Source organism: Anomaloglossus baeobatrachus, chromosome 5 (assembly GCF_048569485.1).
Source record: "Anomaloglossus baeobatrachus isolate aAnoBae1 chromosome 5, aAnoBae1.hap1, whole genome shotgun sequence".
Taxonomy (NCBI): Eukaryota; Metazoa; Chordata; class Amphibia; order Anura; family Aromobatidae; genus Anomaloglossus; species Anomaloglossus baeobatrachus.
In genome coordinates, this window is record NC_134357.1 from 194126860 (window position 1) to 194149509 (window position 22650).

Below are 22650 nucleotides of genomic sequence, written 5' to 3' on the forward strand. Positions count from 1 at the left end.
TCCCTTCATCTGGCGGTGCGCTCTCTGCTGAGGCCCCGCCGTCATTCCATCAGGCACCTCATGCAGGTGCTGGGTCAGATGGTGGCGTCAATGGAAGCGGTTCCCTTTGCCCAGTTCCATCTGCGTCCCCTGCAGCTGGACATTCTCCGCTGTTGGGACAAGCGGACCTCTTCCTTGCACAGGCTAGTGGCTCTGTCGCCACAGACCAGGAGCTCTCTTCAGTGGTGGCTTCGGCCCCTCTCTCTGTCCCAGGGACGCTCCTTTCTGGCCCCGTCCTGGGTGATTCTCACCACGGACGCCAGTCTATCCGGCTGGGGAGCAGTGTTTCTCCACCACCGAGCACAGGGCATTTGGACTCCGTCCGAATCAGCCCTCTCGATCAATGTGCTGGAAATCAGAGCTGTGCTCCTAGCTCTCGTAGCCTTTCACCACCTGTTGGCGGGCAAGCACATTCGAGTCCAGTCAGACAACGCGACAGCAGTTGCCTACATCAATCACCAGGGGGGGACTCGCAGCCGCCTAGCAATGTTGGAAGTTCAACGTATCCTTCAGTGGACGGAGGACTCCAAGTCCACCATATCCGCAGTCCACATCCCAGGCGTAGAAAACTGGGAGGCAGATTATCTCAGCCGTCAAACCATGGACAGCGGCGAGTGGGCCCTGCATCCGGCAGTGTTCCGGTCAATCTGCCGCAAGTGGGGAACTCCGGAAGTGGATCTAATGGCATCCCGGCACAACAACAAGGTCCCGGTTTACGTGGCTCGCTCCCACGATCCTCAGGCCTTAGCGGCGGACGCGCTGGTTCAGGATTGGTCCCAGTTCCGTCTGGCCTACGTGTTTCCCCCTCTAGCTCTCTTGCCCAGAGTCCTGCGCAAGATCAGAATGGAGGGCCGTCGAGTCATAATCATTGCTCCAGACTGGCCCAGGCGAGCTTGGTACCCAGACCTGCTCCGTCTGTCCGTAGAGGTGCCGTGGCATCTCCCGGACCGCCCAGACCTTCTCTCTCAAGGTCCATTTTTCCGCCAGAATTCTGTGGCTCTCAGATTGACGGCGTGGCTCTTGAGTCCTGGATCCTGTCGGCTTCAGGCATTCCTTCCGAGGTCATCTCCACTATGACTCAGGCTCGGAAGTCTTCCTCGGCCAGGATTTACCACAGGACTTGGAGAATTTTCCTGTCCTGGTGCCGCTCTTTTGGCCATGCACCCTGGCCGTTTTCCTTGCCGACCATCCTGTCCTTTCTACAGTCCGGTCTGCAGCTAGGACTGTCCCTCAATTCCCTCAAGGGACAGGTCTCGGCTCTGTCAGTGTTGTTCCAGCGGCGTATCGCCCGACTGGCCCAGGTGCGCACCTTCATGCAGGGCGCATCTCACATCATTCCGCCTTATCGGCGGCCTCTGGATCCCTGGGACCTCAATCTGGTCCTCACGGCCTTACAGAAACCCCCCTTTGAGCCTCTTAGGGAGGTTTCTTTGTTTCGTCTCTCTCAGAAGGTGGTCTTTCTGGTGGCCATAACGTCTCTCAGGAGAGTCTCTGATTTGGCTGCGCTCTCTTCGGAGTCACCCTTTTTGGTTTTTCACCAAGACAAGGTGGTTCTCCGTCCGACTCCGGACTTTCTCCCTAAGGTGGTGTCTCCTTTCCACCTTAACCAGGACATTTCATTGCCTTCCCTTTGTCCGGCCCCTGTGCACCGCTTTGAGAAAGCGTTGCATACTTTAGATTTGGTGCGGGCGCTCCGGATCTATGTGTCACGCACCGCTACCCTTAGGCGGTGCACCTCTTTTTGTGCTGACCACAGGTCAGCGCAAGGGTCTCTCGGCTTCTAAACCGACCCTAGCTCGTTGGATTAGGTCGGCCATATCCGATGCCTACCAATGTTCTCAGGTGCCTCCACCGCCAGGGATTAAGGCGCACTCGACCAGAGCTGTCGGTGCCTCCTGGGCTTTCAGGCACCAGGCTACGGCCCAGCAAGTCTGTCAGGCTGCCACTTGGTCTAGTCTGCACACCTTTTCGAAGCACTACCAAGTGCATGCTCATGCTTCGGCAGATGCGAGCTTGGGCAGACGCATCCTTCAGGCGGCTGTCGCCCATTTGTGAAGTTAGGTTTCGCCTACTTCTCAGTTTTCTGTTTATTTCCCACCCATGGACTGCTTTGAGACGTCCCATGGTCTGGGTCTCCCATAAGGAACGATGAAGAAAAAGAGAATTTTGTTTACTTACCGTAAATTCTTTTTCTTATAGTTCTGACATGGGAGACCCAGCACCCTCCCTGTTGCCTGTTGGCAGTTTCTTGTTCCGTGTGTTTTTCACCGGCTGTTGTTGTAGACAGGTTCCGGCTATTCCGGGTTTTACTCTATCTCTACTTATGGGTGGATGTCCTCCTTCAGCTTTTGCACTAAACTGGTTGGATTTGTCATCCGGGGTGTGTATATGCTCGGAGGGAGGAGCTACACTTTTAGTGTAGTACTTTGTGTGTCCTCCGGAAACAGAAGCTATACACCCATGGTCTGGGTCTCCCATGTCGGAACTATAAGAAAAAGAATTTACGGTAAGTAAACAAAATTCTCTTTTTTCCGGCCCCTGTTTTCAGCATCGTCCATTGCTTCCACCATATATTGTATTTGGCGGGTGTGTTGATCCCAAACGGCCCCTTGTGCCTGAGTGGTGTCTTCTATATTCTGTATTTTAGCACCCTGTATTTGGTTCTGAGTGTCCACTCTTTCCACCTTCCCCCTCAGGGCTGACAGCTCTGTGCGGTATGCCTGTTCCAGCCTTGCTATATATGTCTCCATATCTTCTCTGGTGGGCATAGAAGAGATGTGTGCCCGGATTTCATTAAGTTCTGTCAGCACTCCTGGTTCATGTGATCTTATTGTACTTGTGGCAGGCTCTAATTCTGCTTGCATTTCCATATCATACACACTTTGACTCAGGCTGTCTCTCACTGAAGATAGATTTCCACTAGCAGGTCCCTGTTCCCCATTTGCAGCATTAACAGCCTCTGCTTGAGATTTATTATTGTCCTCCTTCTGTGACAGGGGTAAGGACACCTCTCCCCCCTCCTGAGGCCTCCCCACTGCAGGTCTGCAATCAGCAATGGTGGGGGTTGTACCCATGCTCCCTGCTCCAGGGCTGCTCTGTACCTGAGACCCTGCATGCTGGCCGTCTGGGGTTATCAGCTGCCTCTCCTCCTCTGCCCGGGTGGTTTCCTCCCTCTGTCTCTGCTGCTGCTGGGGCTTCCCCTGCCTCTCCATCTTGGAAGATGTCTGCGGTGCTGTCCTCTGCTTTGGCCCGGTAAGAAAGCCTCTGATTCCCTTCTCCTCTGTCCGTGACGCTCCTCTGCTGGGCCCCTGGGAGCTCTCCCTTCTTCTGCGCTGCATATCCTTTTCTTCCAGGCTCTTGAGCTGGTTTAATTGTCAGTAATGTAGTCTGGTGGCAGGAGCTGAGACAAACACGTCCTCACTCCTCCATAGCCAGGACACGCCCCCAGAAATTAGGTTTTTAATTGTTATTCAAATGAGGCTTAAGAGATATGGTAGATCTAAAGCCTCTGTCACTCCAGCTCTATTTCCTGTCCATCACCGCCTACTACTGCTTGCCTGATGACCTCTATGCTGTGTAACGTGAGGTAGGGGAGCCATCAGTCATGGAGGAGGAGGTATTGCTGTACTTTTTCAGAGTTCTTGCACACATAAATAGTTTAGAGGTGAAATCCTGCTAACAAATTCCCTTTTGTGAAGGGTGCCTTATCAGCAGAGGCGGATGTGAACATGAATGTGAACATGAATTCGGAAGTGCAAAAGATGGAGGGGGGAGCCCCTGCAGGTGTAAATGCATCATCGAACATGGAAAACAAAGATGAAAACACAAGTAATCTTCATAATCTACCATAAATCCAGACAGAAATATGTGCAGAATGCTAGATTTCTATTGATGAGAAGGATGAACATTACTATAGGTCAGCACGACTCCTCAAAAGTGGATGAACACATTAACCTCATAACGACGGCCGTACGACTTAAAGCGGCGGCAAAACGGTACTTATTCTGTTCCGCCGCTTTAAAGCGGTGGCCCGAAAAAACCCTGTAGCGCCCCCCAGCGACCGAAAATCTCGGGGGTTTCAGCTACCGGGGGTAGCTGAGACCCCCCAGATTATGAATCGGGGTGTTTTTTTTGGACCCCGATCATGTGATCGGCGGTATACACTGTATACCGACGAACACATGAAAAAAAAAAGAAATGGCCGGTAAAACTGATTTCTTTTTCATCTGACATGATCAAACATGTCAGATGAGAAAGAAATCTAAACCCCTAGTGCCCCCAAAGCCCCCGGTACCGGAGAGTCCCCCCACCACCCCTACCCCCCCTCCGGAGCACTCAAAATGGCGCCGAAGCGCACAGAAAACTGCCGCCGGCGCCGACTCTGCATTCATTTCCCTCCGATCTGAAATGATCAAACATTTCAGATCGGAGGGAAATGTCCTCCCCCTGACCCCTCCTCCGGTCCACCGGAGCCCTCTGGTCACCGGAGCCCCCTCCTGGAAGATGGCGGCGCGCGGCCGCATTCATTCTGCTCTTTCTGCCGCATGTGACACATCACATGCGACAGAAAGGTGTCCCCAGGTCCCGATAGGTCACCCCCCGTCACCCTCCCCAGCCCCCGGTCATACGTTACCTGTTTGGTGATCCGTCCCGCGATCACGCCGCCTCCTTCTTCAATGCTGGCGGCGCATGCGCAGACAGCGGCTGTCAGCTGGATCCCTGGGACGCTGACGTCGCTGCTGCACAGGCTGCTCCACTGTGGACCGGGGGAGAGTGAGTGCAGTAATCAGCAGTCTCTCCATGTGAGGAGTGTGGTCCTCACATGGAGAGACTGCTGTTCCAGAAAATAAGGGGTACGTTCTGTGAGCGTGCCCCTCATATTCTGGAATGAGGTTACTGCAGGTCACTCTGCCCTAAGTTGGACCGGGGCAGTGTGAGTGCAGTAATTCTCAGATTACTGCACCCACACTGCTCATGGAGAGCTTGCTCTTCCAGAAAATGGGGGATACGTTTCCTGAACGTGCCCTCCATATTCTAGAAGATCCAGAGTCGGCGTGGGACCTCCAAAATGGATTACATCGACCGGAATTTCTTTATTTTCAATAAATTGGGGAAAGAGGAATGTTTCGGGGAGTTTTTTTTCAAATACATTTTTTTTTTGTCTTTATTTTTTTCTATTACTTACTGGGTTAGTGATGTCGGGTATCTGTTCAGATGCCGTGACATCACTAACCCCAGGGCTTGATGCCAGGTGACATTACAGCTGGTATCAACCCCATATATTACCCCGTCTGCCACCGCACCAGGGCGCGGGATGAGCTGGGGCGAAGCGCCAGGATTGGCGCATCTAATGGATGCACCACTTCTGGGGCGGCTGCGGCCTGCTATTTTTAGGCTGGGAAGAGTCCAATAACCATGGCTCTTCCCACCCTGAGAATACCAGACCCCAGCTGTCCGCTTCACCTTGGCTGGTGATCTAATTTGGGGGGGGACCCCACGTTTTTTTTTTTAAAAAAAACGCCTGGGGAGCCCTCCAAATTGATCACCAGACAAGGTGAAGCTGTCAGCTGTGGTTTGCAGGCTGCAGCTGTCTGCTTTACCCTAGCTGGCTATCAAAAATAGGGGGGACCCCACGTCGTTTATTTTAATTATTAATTTTTTGGGGGGCTAAATACAAGGCTAGGCACCCTTTAGTGCCACATGAAAGGCACTAAAGGGCGCCAGCTTAGAATATGCAGGGGGTGGGACGTTATATATGTTTGACATCTATCCATTCATCCATTGTAGCATTTTAGGCTGTGCGCCCATAATCGGGATTTGCAGCGTTTTGGGCGCAGAGTGTGTCCATAGTGTGTCCCTGTGTCCATAGTGCTGCGTTGTGCAGTAGAAGGATTTTTAGAAATCCCATGCCCAATGTGCTTGCCCAATGTGCTTCTTTTCTCCGCAGCATAAACTGACCTGTGGCGCAGCTTCCCGAGCCTCAGCATGTCAATTTATGCTGCGGAGATGAGTGTTCTCTACAGGTAGCATAGAGCTCCACAGCAGCCTGAACCCAAATCGTGGGCATGGGCAGCTGCGTTCTCCCGTGGACAACACTCACATCTCTGCAGGAGGCTGACACTGTGTACTAGACGCCGTGTCGCTGGATCATGGCCACATAGCCTAAAAGTGAGACATTTGTTGCTACAGCAACATTTTTGTGAAGTACCTGTGGATTCAAAATGCTTACTATACTCCTGAATAAAATCCAGTTTCCAAAATGGGGTCACTTGTGGGGGGTTTCTAATGTATAGGTACCCAAGGGGCCCTGCAAATGTGACATGGTGCCCGCAATTTATTTCACCTTTTCCAGAATTCAAATGGTGCTCCTTCCATTCCAAGCCCTCCCATTTATCCAAACAGAGGTTTTTGGCCACATGTGGGGTATCCCTGTGCTCATAAGACATTGGATAACAACCTGTTGGGTCCACGGTTTGTTGTTTCTTGAAAAAGTGAGAAATTTGATGCTGAAGCAACATTTTTGTGAAAAAAATGAAAATTTTCAATATGGCAACCTAAGCTTATCAAATTCTGTGAAGTATTCGTGGATTCAAACTGCTCACTATACACCTAGATAAAAGCCTTGAGGTGTCTTGTTTCCAGAATGGAGTCACTTGTGGGGGACCGCCACTGTTTAGGCACCTCAGGGGCTCTCCAAATGCAACCTGGCGTCCGCTATTGATTCCAGCCAATTTTGCAGTCAAATGGCACTCCTTCCCTTCCGAGCCCTGCCATGCGCCCAAACAGTTGATTTCCACCACATATAAGGTATCGCCAAACTCAGGAGAAATTGCACAATAAATGTTATGCTGAATTTTTTCCTTTTACTCTTGTAAAAAAAAAAAAAGCTACCTGGTTGAAATAACAATTTTGTGGTAAAATTGTTTTTTTTTTTTTTCATGGCTCAACGTTATAAAATTCTGTGAAGCACCTGGGGGTTCAGGGTACTCACCAAACATCTAGATAAATTCCTTGAGGGGCCTAGTTTCCAAAATAGGGTCACTTGTGCGGGGTTTCTGCTGTTAAGGTACCTTAGGGGTCCTCCAAATGCAACATGGTGCCCGCAATCTTTTTCAGCCAAATTTCCTTTCCAAAATTCAAATATTGCTCCTTTCGTTCCAAGCCCTCCCATTTGTCCAAACAAAGGTTTTAGACCACATGTGAGGTATCACCACGCTCATAAAAAAGTGGTTAACAAACTTTGAGGTCAAATTTTTGGAATTACCTCTTGAAAAAGTGAGAAAATTGATGCTAAAGCAACATTTTTGAGAAAATTAAAATTTTCAATATGACAACGTAACGTTAACAAAATCTGTGAAGTACCTGTGGATCTAAAATGCTCACTATACCCCTAGATAGAAGCCTTGAGGGGTCTAGTTTCCAAAATGGTGTCACTTGTGAGGGGTTTCTTCTGTTTAGGTACCTTAGCGGACCTGTAAATGCAACATGGTGCCCTCAATCTATTTCAGCCAAATTTGCTTTCCAAAATTCAAATATTGCTCCTTCTGTTCCGAGCCCTCTCATTTGTCCAAACAGAGGTTTCTGACCACATGTGGGGTATCGGCGCACTCATAAGAAAGTGGGGAACAAGTTTTGGGGTCCATTTTGTTGTGCTATTTCTTCTAAAAGTGAATAAATTTGGGTTAGAGCAACATTTTTAGGTAAAATTTAATTTTTGCTTTTTTTCATTCCACATTGCTTTTGTTCATGTGAAGCACCTGAAGGGTTAATAAACTTCTTGAATGTGGTTTTGAGTACTTTGGGGGGTGCAGTTTTTAGAATGGTGTCACTTTTGGGTATTTTCTGTCATCTAGGCCTATTGAAGTCACTTCAAATGTGATGTGGTCCCTAAAAAAATGGTTTTGTAAATTTTGATGTAAAAATGAGAAATCGCTGATAAACTTTGAACCCCTCTAACTTCCTAACAAAAAAAATTTTGTTTCCAAAATTGTGCTGATGTAAAGTAGACAAGTGGGAAATGTTATTTATTAACTATTTTGTGTCACAGAAATCTCTGGTTTAACGATATAAAAATTCAAAAGTTGAAAATTGCTAAATTTTCAAAATGTTTGCCAATATTCAATTTTTTTCATAAATAAACGCAAAAAATATTGTCCTAAATTTGGTACTAACATGAAGTCCAATATGTGACGAAAAAACAATCTCAGAATCACCGGGATCCGTTGAAGCGTTCCAGAGTTATAACCTCATGAAGTGACACTGGTCAGAATTGCAAAATTTGGTCTGGTCATTAAGGTGAAAATTAGCTCCGTCACTAAAGGGTTAAGGCCCTGTGCGCACTTACCGGTTTTTGCCACGGATTTCCTGCCGTTTTGCTGCATATTTCGCTGCATGTTATGTTCATAACATCTCTGCAGTGATTCACCAGCAAATTCTATGGGAAAAAAAATTCTGTGCGCACTATGCGGATTTTGACAGCTGCATGTTGTGCTGCGGGATTCCTGCAGCAAAAACAATTGCATGTCACTTCTTTTCCGCACGTCATTTGAGGAATGGAATTGTGAAATCCCGCAGGGAATAACGCAGGTAGCAAATTCTGTGTGGTTCATTGCGTTTTCCTGCGATATTCCCTGCGGTATTTCGCGGTTTCGAGACATAATGTTCATCACTGCCTGCGGTTTGCAGGGAAGTGATGTCATTATGACAGGAAGAGGAAGCGGAGCAGAGTAAACACACACAGATCACAGACACAGACATATAGTAAACACACACATATCAGACACAGACATAGAATACACACACATCACACTCACACACAGACATATAGAATACCAGCCCGCAGAGCGCTTGGCCCTAGAGCTACACAGAATGACAGTCCCCGGCTCTTCCTGTTGCCGTGATGCGGTGGCAATCAGGGTAATAAGTCCAGGCTTTAATCATGGCAGCGTCTGAGACAGCTTTCATGATTAACCTGTAAGTAAAGTGAATAAACACACACCGAAAAATCCTTTATTTTAAATAAAACACAAAAAAGCCTCCCCTTTCACCACTTTATTACTTTATTAACACCCACCCCCCCCCCCCCCCACCAACACACAGCTCCGGCGTAATCCTAAGAGTTAAAACAGAAAATTCAGCAATGCCTCTTTTTTTAAAGTCTCTGGTTTGTTTACCTGCAATGTTAGGCTAGAGTCACACTGGTGTATAACTAACACAAGTGCAATGTGTGAAAATCTCACATTGCAGTCTGCCCCAACACAATGCTGTAGCTCAGGTCTGTGAGTTTATCCCGCACTTTTGGTCATGCGCCCTACTTCGGTTTGAAGCTGGGACATGTACACCCGGCTTCATAGGGGGCATGACCGAAACTCCGGGATCATGCGCACTGAGCCAAAATCCAGCATTGGGCGGCGTTTGCAGGGGAGAGGTGAGCAAGATCATCCTGTGACACTGCGCATTCATTAGCATGTTAGAATACCCACAGGGGCATACTAACATGCTAATGGAGCCGACTAGCAAGGGGGAAGCAACACCCTTGAGACTAGTCCCTGCGTTCATTAGCATACGATAAAAGATCTTTAGAAATACTTTTTCTAAAGATCCCTTAATCTATGCTAGTGTATACAGGGACAGTTATAGGCAGAGATTAGCAATATGCACCCAGGACCGCTCGTTTTTCTGGGTGCATATTGCACCTGACAGGTTCCCTTTAACACAAGTGCTTTATACAAAAAATCGGTTTCACTTCATTCATTTTTTTCAGGAGATCTTCCACCTCATGTATTTAAACTTCATGGGTGCCAATAACGATGAGCAGGACTGTAGTTTGACAAAACAGCTGGCTATTTTCTTTGCATGACCGAGAGATATAGAAAAATAACAATATTCAGCAAGTCAATGGGATGAAGATTACATTATAAATAAAAAAAAAAAATCACAATTTTTTTTTCCCTTTAATGAATTGTTACCCCTCCTTATATTATGCTTGAACAATTCTATACAGGGCTATGTCTCCAATATCTGTATCTTTTTATCTACTGTTTTTAATGTGCTTTGTATAGGAAGTAGAATAATATGGTTTTAATAATGTCTACCTTTACCAGCTGCCTATCTCCTCACGCTCAAGGACACATTTTTTGACCGTTCCAAAGCTTGTCAAATTATTGCATCCATCTTAGTCGGTAAAGATGAGAAGATAAAAGTCCGTCTGCCCCATCCAGTAATCTTGAAGGTATTTGTCCAGAATCAGTCCCTTGAATAGTTATTGTAGGTTTCTGATATGTAGCTAATCCAGTCCTTCCTTTTTCACACCCATAGCCTGTAACTTTGTGGACTGGAAAGCAGATATTCAGCATTATCCTTCAACCAAGTGTGGACAACCCTGTCCGTGCCAACCTGCGTACTAAGGGAAAACAGTATTGTGGAAAAGGAGAAGACCTGTGCCATAACGATTCTTGTAAGTTTTGTGCTGGTCTTAACACTTTAGACTCAACTCACAACAGATCATTTTAGTTTTTGCACTTTAGACTTTCTTCCCCTTCTTCCAAAGTCAATACAGTAAAAAATACAATACAGTGAAAGATAAATGGTGCAAACCTTTAAAGAAATCCAACCAATTATAAAAATTACTTTTAGGACAGAGTCACACTTACGAGTGCCTCGCATGCGTCTCACATTGCATCACCCGGCATGGCCGCACACTCTCTTGACAGGGGTGGGTCTGTTGCATGTATCTCTATGCAGCTGAGACACTCCTGTCCGGAGAGTGTCAGGCAGTGCCGGGTAATGCGATGTGAGACTCACGTGAGGCACTCGCAAGTGTGACTCTGGCCTTAGCTTAAGGCTATGTGTCCACGGGAGATTAAACCTGCGGATTTATCTGCGGAAAATCTGCATTCTCCATATAAATCCGCAGGTTCCAGCATGCACAGACACTCCCCATGTTATCCTATGGGACATGGGGAGTGCTGTGTCCATGCTGCGGATACGTGCGGCTGCGGATGACCCGCAGCCACACGTAATTGCATGTCGATTCTTTCTGCGGAATTACCTGCGGAAACCCCGGCCCTCCACTATGGGGCCGGGACCTCAGCAGGAATGTCTGCAGGTTTTCCGCAGCTATTTCGCTGTACTACCGCAGCCAAAAATAGCTGCGTATTCCGGCGAGCAGCTGCGGGGAAACCTGCGCCGTACCTGCGGATATATCCGCAGGTGCGAGCTCCCATGGACACATAGCCTAAAACACATACATTTTAAGTACAAAAAAATTCCCCCCCAAAGTTTCCCCACATTGTTTTTATAAGGGAACCTGACCGATGATAAATGCCGCCCTATCTCCAGGCATTTATCAGGCACTCTGTGATTTCAGCCATGTACGTCTGACTCTGAAATGCTGCTGCGTTTCAGAGTGAAACATACAACACTAGCACCGGGGGAACAATTTGAAAAAATTTCTGTTGAGTTAGGTTTTTGAGCTGATTTATACTAAAATTGGCATGCTGATTCCAAAAATGTAGTCAGTTTTTTTTCTATCACGTCAAGTTTTTCCTCCTCAACTTACCTGCCATAGAAGCACAATTGCACTGATTTCTGTAATAAGACTTATCTGAGTACAATTCGACTCATATAGAGCTACGTGGCAACTTGTAAGAGTAGTCACAACTGAGACAGTGTGGTGAGAGGTGTGTGCAGCTCCCAATACGTCATAATTATCAATATCTTTGCACAAAAAATGTATCATAGTAGGAATAAATAGGATTTGTGATAGCTTTTCTCTTTACATTGGGCGCTTAGTTCTAATTTTATTTATCTTTTATGATTTTTTTCTTTGTTAGTTTTCAAAGCTTGTAACTTTCCATCTCAGAGTTTTATTTACTTATGTACATATTTCTTCAGCGCTCTATTGGGAGACCCAGACGATTGGGGTATAGCTACTGCCCTCTGGAGGCCACACAAAGCACTACATCAAAAGTGCAAGGCCCCTCCCCCTCTGGCTATACCCCCCCCGTGATATCACGGGTTCTCCAGTTTTAGCTTTGTGTGCGAAGGAGGTCAGACATTCCATGCATAGCTCCACAGATTTTAGTCAGCAGTAGCTGCTGACTATTTCGGATGGAAGAAAAGAGGACACATATAGTGTCCCCAGCATGCTCCCTTCTCACCCCTGGATGGTGTTGTAAGGTTGAGGTACCTATTGCTGGTACAGGGCTGGAGCCTGACATGCTGTTTTCCTTCCACATCCCCTGGTAGGGCTCTGTGGAAGTGGGATCCTGCCGGCCTCTCAGCTCTGACGCCGGGCTCCATCCACAGACCCATTAGAACCTGATGGATTCGGAGCAGGAGTACGATCAGGGACAGGCCCTGCATCATACAGGTACTCTGTGTCCCCGGCAGGCACAGACACACTCCGGGCTGGCTGGGTGTTGTAGTGCGCCGGGGACCGCAACGTTGGAGTTAGTGTCCCTACAGATTACTGGGGGATTTTTTGTGTATGGGAACGCAGCGCCGACCCCCTCTGGACCGGGCGGCGCTGCTGTGACTTGTGGTGCGCCGGGGATCCGCCGTCCGCGCTTTTACGGCGGCGGCGGTTATAAATTGAGTCCCCGGCTTTTTGGGCCTAGGACGCCGGCAGCTCCGATTCGTTCCCGCCCCCACCCTGTCATTCAGGGTAGGGGAGAGACGCTGTTCGCTAGCAGCGACGAGGGCTGGAGCCTGATTTACATGCTCCAGCCCTCACACTAGGCACAGAGGGAAGCAGGCTTCCCGCTCTTAGCCAGGAACGCCCAGGGCCCGCCCCCCTTCCTCTCAGGACGCCGGCAGCCATTACATGCAGTCTGGCTGGAGGAAGGACGCAAGGCTCTGGGAGACCTGGACTAGGGGCTATCTGGCGACCACACACCCGCTTTTTAAGCGGGCGGTAAGCGATTTTTCTGTGCTGGTCCCTCTAGTGCCTCACGGTGTATCGGTGTACTGTGTACAGATATATAGATATTGTTTTTTCTTGCACTGTGAGGTCGCTTCTGGCTGCTCTCCCAGATCACTCTGTGGAAGCAGCAACATGCCATCCTCAAAACGCAAGGCTGCCAAGGCCAGGGCTGTGTGTACTGCGTGTGCTGCATGTGGGGCTGATCTACCAGCAGGCTCCCATTGTGTGCAATGCTCCGACCCGGTGCTGCTTCGCCAGCCGGAGTCAGGAGAGGTAGTGACCCAGGCTGAGACGCTTGTAAGTTCTGCCCCGGTGACAGGGACAGACTTTGCAGTTTTTGCTGATATGTCTCTGTCTATGGCAAAAATCCTTGAAACCTTGCAATCTATGCATGGGGCTCAGTCTTTGGGCACGGCGAGGCCTCTGTCCTCAGGTCCCCCTCACTTGGAATTAATCCAGCCCACAGGGGGGTCCCCGGCTTCACAGGCCGAGGATTATGACTCAGATGATAGCCCCAGCCACCCTAAGCGAGCTCGCTGGGAAAGACCCTCGACGTCATCACACTGCTCAGGGTCTCAGCGCAATCAGTCTCCCTGTGATGTGTCTGATGAGAGTGATCAGGAATCCATTCCTGGAACCCCTCTCAACCTGGATACCCCTGATGGGGATGCCATGGTAAACGACCTTATCTCAGCCATCAATAGGCTGTTGGATATTTCTCCCCCAGCCCCTTCAGCAGAAGAGGCAGCGGCAGAGCAGGAGAAGTTTCGTTTCCTTTATCCCAAGCGTAAATTGAGTGCTTTCTTGGATCACTCTGACTTCAGAGAATCAATCCAGAAGCACGACGCTCACCCAGAAAGGCGTTTCTCTAAACGATCTAAAGATACGCGTTTCCCTTTCCCCCCTGAGGTGGTCAAGCGCTGGACACAGTGTCCAAAGGTAGACCCCCCGATTTCCAAACTCGCAGCTAGGTCCATAGTTGCAGTGGAGGATGGCGCTTCACTTAAAGATGCCAATGACAGACAGATGGACCTTTGGTTAAAATCTGTCTATGAAGCTATCGGCGCGTCGTTTGCTCCGGCATTCGCAGCCGTATGGGCACTCCAGGCTATTTCAGCTGGCTTAGCAAAAGTGGATGCTATCATACATCCAGCAGTGCCGCAAGTGGCGCATCTTACCACGCAGATGTCGGCGTTTGCGTCTTACGCTATCAATGCGGTCCTAGAATCTACCAGTCGCACCTCAATGGCGTCCGCCAATTCGGTAGTTTTGCGCAGAGCCTTGTGGTTAAAGGACTGGAAAGCAGATGCTGGTTCCAAAAAATGTTTAACCAGTTTGCCTTTATCTAGAGATAGACTGTTTGGCGAGCCATTGGCTGATATCATTAAGCAGTCCAAGGGTAAAGACTCCTCTTTACCACAACCCAGAACAACCAAACCTCAGCAGAAAAAGTGGCAGCAGAGGTTTCAGTCCTTTCGAGGTTCGGGCAAGACACCATTTACCTCGTCCAAAGGGACTCAGAGGACGCAAAGAAACTCAGATTCGTGGCGGGCTCACACGCGCCCCAAGAAAGCAAATGGAGGTACCGCTTCCAAAGCGGCTACCTCATGACTTCCAGCCCCCTCCCTCCGCATCGCCGGTCGGGGGCAGGCTCTCCCGCTTTTCCGGCATTTGGATGTCACAGGTCAAAGACCGGTGGGTGACGGACATTTTGTCTCGCGGGTACAGAATCGAGTTCAATTCTCGTCCTCCAGCTCGGTTCTTCAGAACCTCCCCACATCCAGACCGAGCAGATGCTCTGCTGCAGGCGGTGGACTCCCTAAGAGCGGAAGGAGTGGTGATCCCAGTCCCTCCTCAGGAACAGGGGCAAGGGTTTTACTCCAATCTCTTTGTGGTTCCAAAAAAGGACGGCTCGTTCCGTCCTGTTCTGGACCTAAAACGGCTCAACAAACATGTGCACGCCAGGAAGTTCCGGATGGAAACCCTGCGTTCTGTCATTGCCTCAATGTCCAGAGGAGACTTCCTTGCCTCAATAGACATCAAAGATGCTTATCTCCACGTGCCAATTGCTACAGAACATCAACGTTTTCTACGTTTTGTGATAGGAGACGACCATTTTCAGTTCGTAGCTCTGCCATTTGGTCTGGCGACAGCCCCACGGGTCTTCACCAAGGTCATGGCGGCGGTGGTAGCAGTCTTGCACTCTCAGGGACACTCGGTGATCCCTTACCTAGACGATTTATTGGTCAAAGCTCCCTCTCAAGAGGCATGTCAGCACAGCCTGAATGCTACGCTGGAGACCCTACAGTCTTTCGGATGGATCATCAACTTTCCAAAGTCGATCCTATCACCGACTCAATCACTAACGTATCTTGGCATGGAGTTTCATACTCTAGCAGCGATAGTGAAGCTTCCGCTGAACAAGCAGCGGTCACTACAGACAGGGGTGCAATCTCTTCTGCAGGGCCAGTTGCATCCCTTGCGGCGCCTCATGCATTTCCTAGGGAAGATGGTGGCAGCCATGGAAGCAGTTCCCTTTGCGCAATTTCATCTGCGCCCACTTCAATGGGACATTCTCCGCCAATGGGACGGGAAGTCAACGTCACTGGACAGGAAAGTCTCGCTTTCCCAGACGGCCAAGGACTCCCTACAATGGTGGCTCCTTCCCACCTCATTGTCTCAGGGAAGATCCTTCCTGCCCCCATCCTGGGCAGTAGTCACGACAGATGCGAGTCTGTCAGGGTGGGGAGCGGTATTTCTCCACCACAGGGCTCAGGGGACGTGGACTCCGCAGGAGTCCACCCTTCAGATCAATGTTCTGGAGATCAGAGCAGTGTATCTTGCTCTACTGGCCTTCCAACAGTGGCTGGAAGGGAAGCAGATCCGAATCCAATCGGACAACTCCACAGCGGTGGCATACATCAACCACCAAGGAGGGACGCGCAGTCGGCAAGCCTTCCAAGAAGTCCGGCGCATTCTAATGTGGGTGGAGGACACAGCATCCACCATATCCGCGGTTCACATCCCAGGCGTAGAAAACTGGGAAGCAGACTTCCTCAGTCGCCAGGGCATGGACGCAGGGGAATGGTCCCTTCACCCGGACGTGTTTCAGGAAATCTGTCGCCGCTGGGGAGTGCCGGACGTCGACCTAATGGCATCCCGGCACAACAACAAGGTCCCGGCATTCATGGCGAGGTCGCGCGATCAAAGAGCTCTGGCGGCAGACGCCTTGGTTCAAGATTGGTCGCAGTTTCAGCTCCCATACGTGTTTCCGCCTCTGGCGCTCTTGCCCAGAGTGCTACGCAAGATCAGATCCGAGTGCAGCCGCATCATACTCGTCGCTCCAGACTGGCCGAGGAGGTCGTGGTATCCGGATCTGTGGCATCTCACGATCGGTCGACCGTGGTCACTGCCAGACCGACCAGACTTACTGTCCCAAGGGCCGTTTTTCCATCAGAATTCTGCGGCCCTGAACCTGACTGTGTGGCCATTGAGTCCTGGATCCTAGCATCTGCAGGATTATCTCAAGGAGTCGTTGCCACAATGAGACAAGCTAGAAAGTCGAATTCGGCTAAGATCTACCACAGAACGTGGAAGATTTTCTTATCCTGGTGCTCTGCTCAGGGAGTGTCTCCCTGGCCATTTGCATTGCCCAAGTTTCTTTCCTTCCTGCAATCGGGGTTAGAAAAGGGCTTGTCGCTCAGCTCCCTTAAAGGGCAAGTTTCGGCACTATCCGTGTTTTTTCAGAAGCGTCTAGCACGTCTTTCTAAGGTGCGCACGTTCCTGCAGGGGGTCTGTCATATTGTGCCCCCGTACAAGCGGCCGTTAGATCCATGGGATCTGAACAGGGTACTAGTTGCTCTCCAGAAGCCGCCCTTCGAGCCTCTGAAGGAAGTTTCCTTTTCTCGGCTGTCACAGAAAGTGGCGTTTCTTGTTGCGATCACATCGCTTCGGCGAGTGTCTGAGCTGGCAGCTCTGTCATCCAAGGCTCCCTTCCTGGTGTTCCACCAGGACAAGGTAGTGCTGCGCCCTATTCCGGAGTTTCTCCCTAAGGTCGTATCCTCTTTTCATCTTAATCAGGATATATCCTTGCCTTCTTTTTGTCCTCATCCGGTTCACCGGTATGAAAAGGACTTACGTTTGCTAGATCTGGTGAGAGCACTCAGAATCTACATTTCCCGCACGGCGCCCATGCGCCGTGCCGATGCACTTTTTGTCCTTGTCGCTGGTCCGCGCAAGGGGTTGCAGGCTTCTAAAGCCACCCTGGCTCGATGGATCAAAGAACCAATTCTAGAGGCCTACCGTTCTGCGGGGCTTCCGGTTCCTTCAGGGCTAAAAGCCCACTCAACCAGAGCCGTGGGTGCGTCCTGGGCATTTCGTCACCAGGCTTCGGCTCAACAGGTGTGCCAGGCAGCTACCTGGTCCAGTCTGCACACTTTCACCAAGCATTATCAGGTGCATACCTATGCTTCGGCGGATGCCAGCTTAGGTAGAAGAGTCCTGCAGGCGGCAGTGACACCCCCGTAGGGGAGGGCTGTTTTGCAGCTCTAACATGAGGTATTTCTTTACCCACCCAGGGACAGCTTTTGGACGTCCCAATCGTCTGGGTCTCCCAATAGAGCGCTGAAGAAGAAGGGAATTTTGTTACTTACCGTAAATTCCTTTTCTTCTAGCTCTTATTGGGAGACCCAGCACCCGCCCTGTTGTCCTTCGGGATGTTTTTTTGTTGTTTGCGGGTACACATGTTGTTCATGTTGAACGGTTTTTCAGTTCTCCGATGTTATTCGGAGTTAATTTGTTTAAACCAGTTATTGGCTTCCTCCTTCTTGCTTTGGCACTAAAACTGGAGAACCCGTGATATCACGGGGGGGGTATAGCCAGAGGGGGAGGGGCCTTGCACTTTTGATGTAGTGCTTTGTGTGGCCTCCAGAGGGCAGTAGCTATACCCCAATCGTCTGGGTCTCCCAATAAGAGCTAGAAGAAAAGGAATTTACGGTAAGTAACAAAATTCCCTTCTTCCTTTGTTTCAGATCATGTCTGCTCCTTCTTCCTCTCGTCGTAAATGCCTAAACAACCCTGACTCCTTCTGCTATATTTGTGGTGTTTTCACCATTCCAGTTCAGAGGGCAAACATCAGTGCATTTGTCAAACAAGCACATTTTGCATATTTTAAAGTAAAACTCGGTGATCAATATAAGCCATGGGCCCCTCACATAGTGTGCAAGCAGTGTGTCGAGAGTTTACGGATGTGGACCAAAGGAACACGTGAAAAGTTGGCATTTGGTATCTCCATGGTGTGGAGAGAACAAAAAAGTCATTCCACAGACTGTTGCTTCTGTTTAGTGAAAACATCAGGATTTAACAGGAAAAATAAAAGTAAAATAGAATATCCAAATCTACCGTCAGCTATCAGACCAATACCTCATTCAGCTGAAATTCCAGTGCCAGTTTTCGAACAGCTACCATCTCTAGAAGTTCTGAGTGATGTTGACGAACACAGTGACAGCTATGATGCAGAATTTGAAATTCACAAGGATTCAGTTCGTAAGGGATTTGATCAGCACGAGTTAAATGATTTAGCATGTGAATTGGGCTTATCAAAAAAAGCTTCAGAATTACTAGCATCAAGGCTGAATGAGAAACAGTTACTTGAACAAGGAGCGAAGGTATCATACTTTCGTACTAGAGAAAGTACATTTTTGCAGTACTTTCGGTGTGACAGCGGTTTTGTGTTTTGCCATAATATCCCTGGTTTACTACAAGAATTAGGGCTTTCAATATACAATCCAAATGAATGGCGACTGTTTATTGATAGCTCAAAGCGGAGTCTTAAGTGTGTCCTTCTACACAATGGCAATTTATTTGGTGCAGTCCCTATTGGGCATTCTGTCTCTCTTCGTGAAGAACATGGAGATGTAAAGAGAGTTATTGAGTTATTGAAATACACACAATTGGATCATCTGTGTTGACCTTAAAATGGTTTGCTTCCTTCTTGGTCAGCAACGTGGGTGCACAAAGTATCCCTGCTTTCTCTGTATGTGGGATAGCAGAGCTGGAGAAAAGCATTGGGTTGAGTCGAATTGGCCTCCAAGATCTGGTCTTAAACCTGGAGATCCTAACATTTTACATCAGCCACTTGTTGACAGGAAGAATATACTATTCCCACCTCGGCACATAAAACTAGGTCTCATGAAGCAATTTGTAAAAGCATTGCCAACTGACGGCGACTGTTTTAAGTACATCATGTTGGCACTTCCTGGACTGTCCATTGAAAAAAATCAAGGCTGGTGTGTTTGATGGTCTACAAATTCGACAGCTCATCAAAGATGAACATTTTACCGGGACTATTTCAGGTCTTGAGAAGAATGCTTGGTTATCATTCAAAGATGTCGTCAAGAACTTTCTTGGAAATACACGTGCAAGTAATTACAAAGAAATTGTTCAGAAACTATTGGAGAGCTAAAAAGCGCTTGGTTGCAACATGAGTATTAAACTACATTTTCTGCATTGCCATCTTGCCAACTTTACGGAAAATCTTGGTGCTGTTAGCGATGAGCAAGGTGAACGATTTCACCAAGATTTGAAGGTTATGGAAGACCGTTACCAGGGTAGATCGGATGTACATATGATGGCTGACTATTGCTGGAGCATCAAACGTGATTGTCCTCAAGTTAAACACTCCAGAAAAAGCTATAAATGTACATTTTTACCTTAAATACTTGCATATATATATATATATATATATATATATATCTATATATATATAGATATATATATATATATATATCTCCTTTGTAAAAAACATGATAGTGTTAAACATATGTCATGCCTATTTCTTATATATTTCATTTTTTGTTCATATTTGTACTATTTAAAAAAAAAAAAAAAACAACACCTTTTAGGTACAGTAGTTTACATATTTTTGAGAAGACAAAAATCCTATAGTTCAAAAACTTGACGTGATAGAGAAAAACTGAGATCATTTCTGGATTCCGCATCCAAAAATTAATTAAGAACAGTTGTCTGACCTAACTCCTACAAAATTGCGTTCCCCAGTGAGTCGGACAGGCGGCTCCCTATGTTCCACCTAATGGTTTTATTTAATTTACAAGTTGTTACTTTTTTGCTTTTCGCAGATGTCACTATTCAAAACAGTGATCTGATGAGCGGTAGCATGGACAAGGGAACTTTGGGTTCTGGCTCGAAGAATAACATTTTCTATATCCTTTTGAGGGACTGGGGACAAGTTGAAGCTGCTGATGCGATGTCTCGTCTGGCTAGACTGGCACCAGTATACCTGTGTAAGTGAAACCTATCACCATAGCATTGTAAATGAGTAATTTAACAGTTTAAATAAGAAAAAAAAAATATTCAGTTTAAAGGTTTTCTTATAGGATTTTTACACTTGGGCTACATTCAGTTTGCTCCATTTGTAAATTAATTTATGCATTTTATTATAAATACATCTTCAAACCTTGATTATCTGAGTCTTTCTACGTTTGTGTGCAATGTAAGGTTTCCCTTCCTCTCTAGTGTTACTGAGGTACACAGAAGAGCATGGGTATGTCTGACACCACCAGTAGATGAACAGTAGGCCAATTAGCTTAGTTAATTAACCCGATGTGTAAAGCTGGGTTCACACTAAACGACAGCGACAACGACGTCGCTGTTACGTCACCATTTTCGGTGACGTAACAGCGACCTTGTAAGTCGCTGTTATGATCGCTGCTTAGCTGTCAAACACAGCAGAAGCAGCGATCATAACGTCGCTGTGTTACATGTTCAGAGAGCAGGGAGCCGCGCTTAGCGCTGGCTCCTTGCTCTCCTAGGTACAGTACACATCGGGTTAATTAACCCGATGTGTGCTGCAGCTACATGTCACAGTGCAGAGAGCAGGGAGCCGCGCGCACTGCTTAGCGCTGGCTCCTTGCTCTCTTTGCTACAGTATACATCGGGTTAATTACCCGATGCATACTGCAGCCACATGTCACAGTGCAGGAGCCGGCGCTGGCAGCAAGAGCGGAGGCTGGTAACCAGCGTAAACATCGGGTAACCAGGGAAAGGACTTCCCTTGGTTACCCGATGTTTACGCTGGTTACAGCTTACCGCAGCTGCCAGTGCCGGCTCCTGCTCGCTTCATTTCGTCGCTCTCTCGCTGTCACACACAGCGATGTGTGTGTCACAGCGGGAGAGTGACGACGAAAAAATGAAGCTGGACATTCAGCAACGACCGGCGACCTCACAGCAGGGGCCAGGTCGTTGCTGGATGTCACACACAGCGACAGCGACGGGACGTCGCTGCAACGTCACAGAAAATGGTGACGTAGCAGCGACGTCGTTGTCGTTGTCGCTGTGTGTGACACCAGCTTTATGCAGCTACATGTGCAGAGAACCGGAGCCGGCAGCACAGGCAGCGTGAGAGCTGCGGAGGCTGGTAACTAAGGTAAATATCGGGTAACCACCTTGGTTACCCGATGTTTATCTTGGTTACAGCTTACCGCAGCTGCCAGATGCCGGCTCCTGCTCGCTTCATTTCGTCGCTCTCTCGCTGTCACACACAGCGATCTGTGTGTCACAGCGGGAGAGCGTCTTTGAAGAAAACGAACCAGGGCTGTGTGTAACGAGCAGCGATCTCGCAGCAGGGGCCAGATCGCTGCTCAGTGTCACACACAGCGAGATCGCTAATGAGGTCACTGCTGCGTCACAAAAAACGTGACTCAGCAGCGATCTCGGCAGCGAGCTCGCTGTGTGTGAAGCACCCCTAAGCTAATCCATTTTATCTTTGTGTCCACAGGCAGCAGACCTTCCTGCTTTTATAGATTTGTTTCCGTGTTTTCATTAACTTTTGGGGTTTATATCTCTTGCTTTGCCTTGTAGATGGGGGGGAAAAAGTTGTGACATGGTCTTCATGTTTGTCCACAAGTGGTGAGGGTCAGTTACCCTGATCGATGAGAGTAACAGAGAGGAGCCAATCTTCTCTGCTACATGTCTGTTTTGAGGTCACCTAGTATTCTGCCTGCTCCCTCCTATACAGTGTACTCCAAAAACTGGGAAGAGGATTGACCTTTGTGGTACTCCACGGTGCTCTTCTCTTCTGAAGCCATTTCACTCCGTCCTCTGGCTGGATTTTCTGTGCATTTTTTCTTCTTTGGATCATTGAGTAGAGATCGTCCCACACTCTGCATGTCTCAAACCCGCCACTCTTCTAGGCCCAGGCTTCACAACAGCCTTATAGTCTGCAATATCAGACAATAGAAACTTTTTCAACCGAACTATGGTATAATGGGCTCTTCTTTTTATTTTTTTTCTCACCCCTCTCCTTTGCTTCCATAGCACTGTTTTTTCTCATGCCCCTTTTCTCAACTTTTGCCTTATCAAACCTACTGGTACATCATTTCCACCTTAGTGAGAATCCCAGTTCTCACTTTCTTGCCCCTTTTAAGGGTAAGATGACCTCTATTGTTAATCAAATGTAGACACTGAGATTTAAGGATTTCTACTAAAGTTATCACAACCCTGCTGAAGCCCAGTGGTCTTTCCCCATGCAATGTTTGTCAAAGATTCTAAATTTTTTTCTTCCACGAAAGCATCTTTGTTCCTTGTCTAGGAACTTGCAGTTTTTTTCCAGCATACTTTGGATGTCGGACTGGCCTCTGTTTTTTCCAGTGAGTCCATCCACTCCCCTC

General features: G+C 48.2%; 1 protein-coding gene across 2 annotated transcripts in view; it reads left to right on the forward strand.

Moving 5' to 3' along the window:
- POLR3A (RNA polymerase III subunit A) overlaps nucleotides 1-22650 on the forward strand; it is a 317895-nt gene that overhangs the window by 131360 nt on the left and 163885 nt on the right. For both annotated transcript variants that reach the window (XM_075349070.1, XM_075349071.1), the window contains exons 13-15: nucleotides 10143-10270; nucleotides 10357-10495; nucleotides 20101-20265. In XM_075349070.1, coding sequence (XP_075205185.1) covers nucleotides 10143-10270; nucleotides 10357-10495; nucleotides 20101-20265 — 432 coding nt within the window. The remainder of the gene's footprint in view (nucleotides 1-10142; nucleotides 10271-10356; nucleotides 10496-20100; nucleotides 20266-22650) is intronic.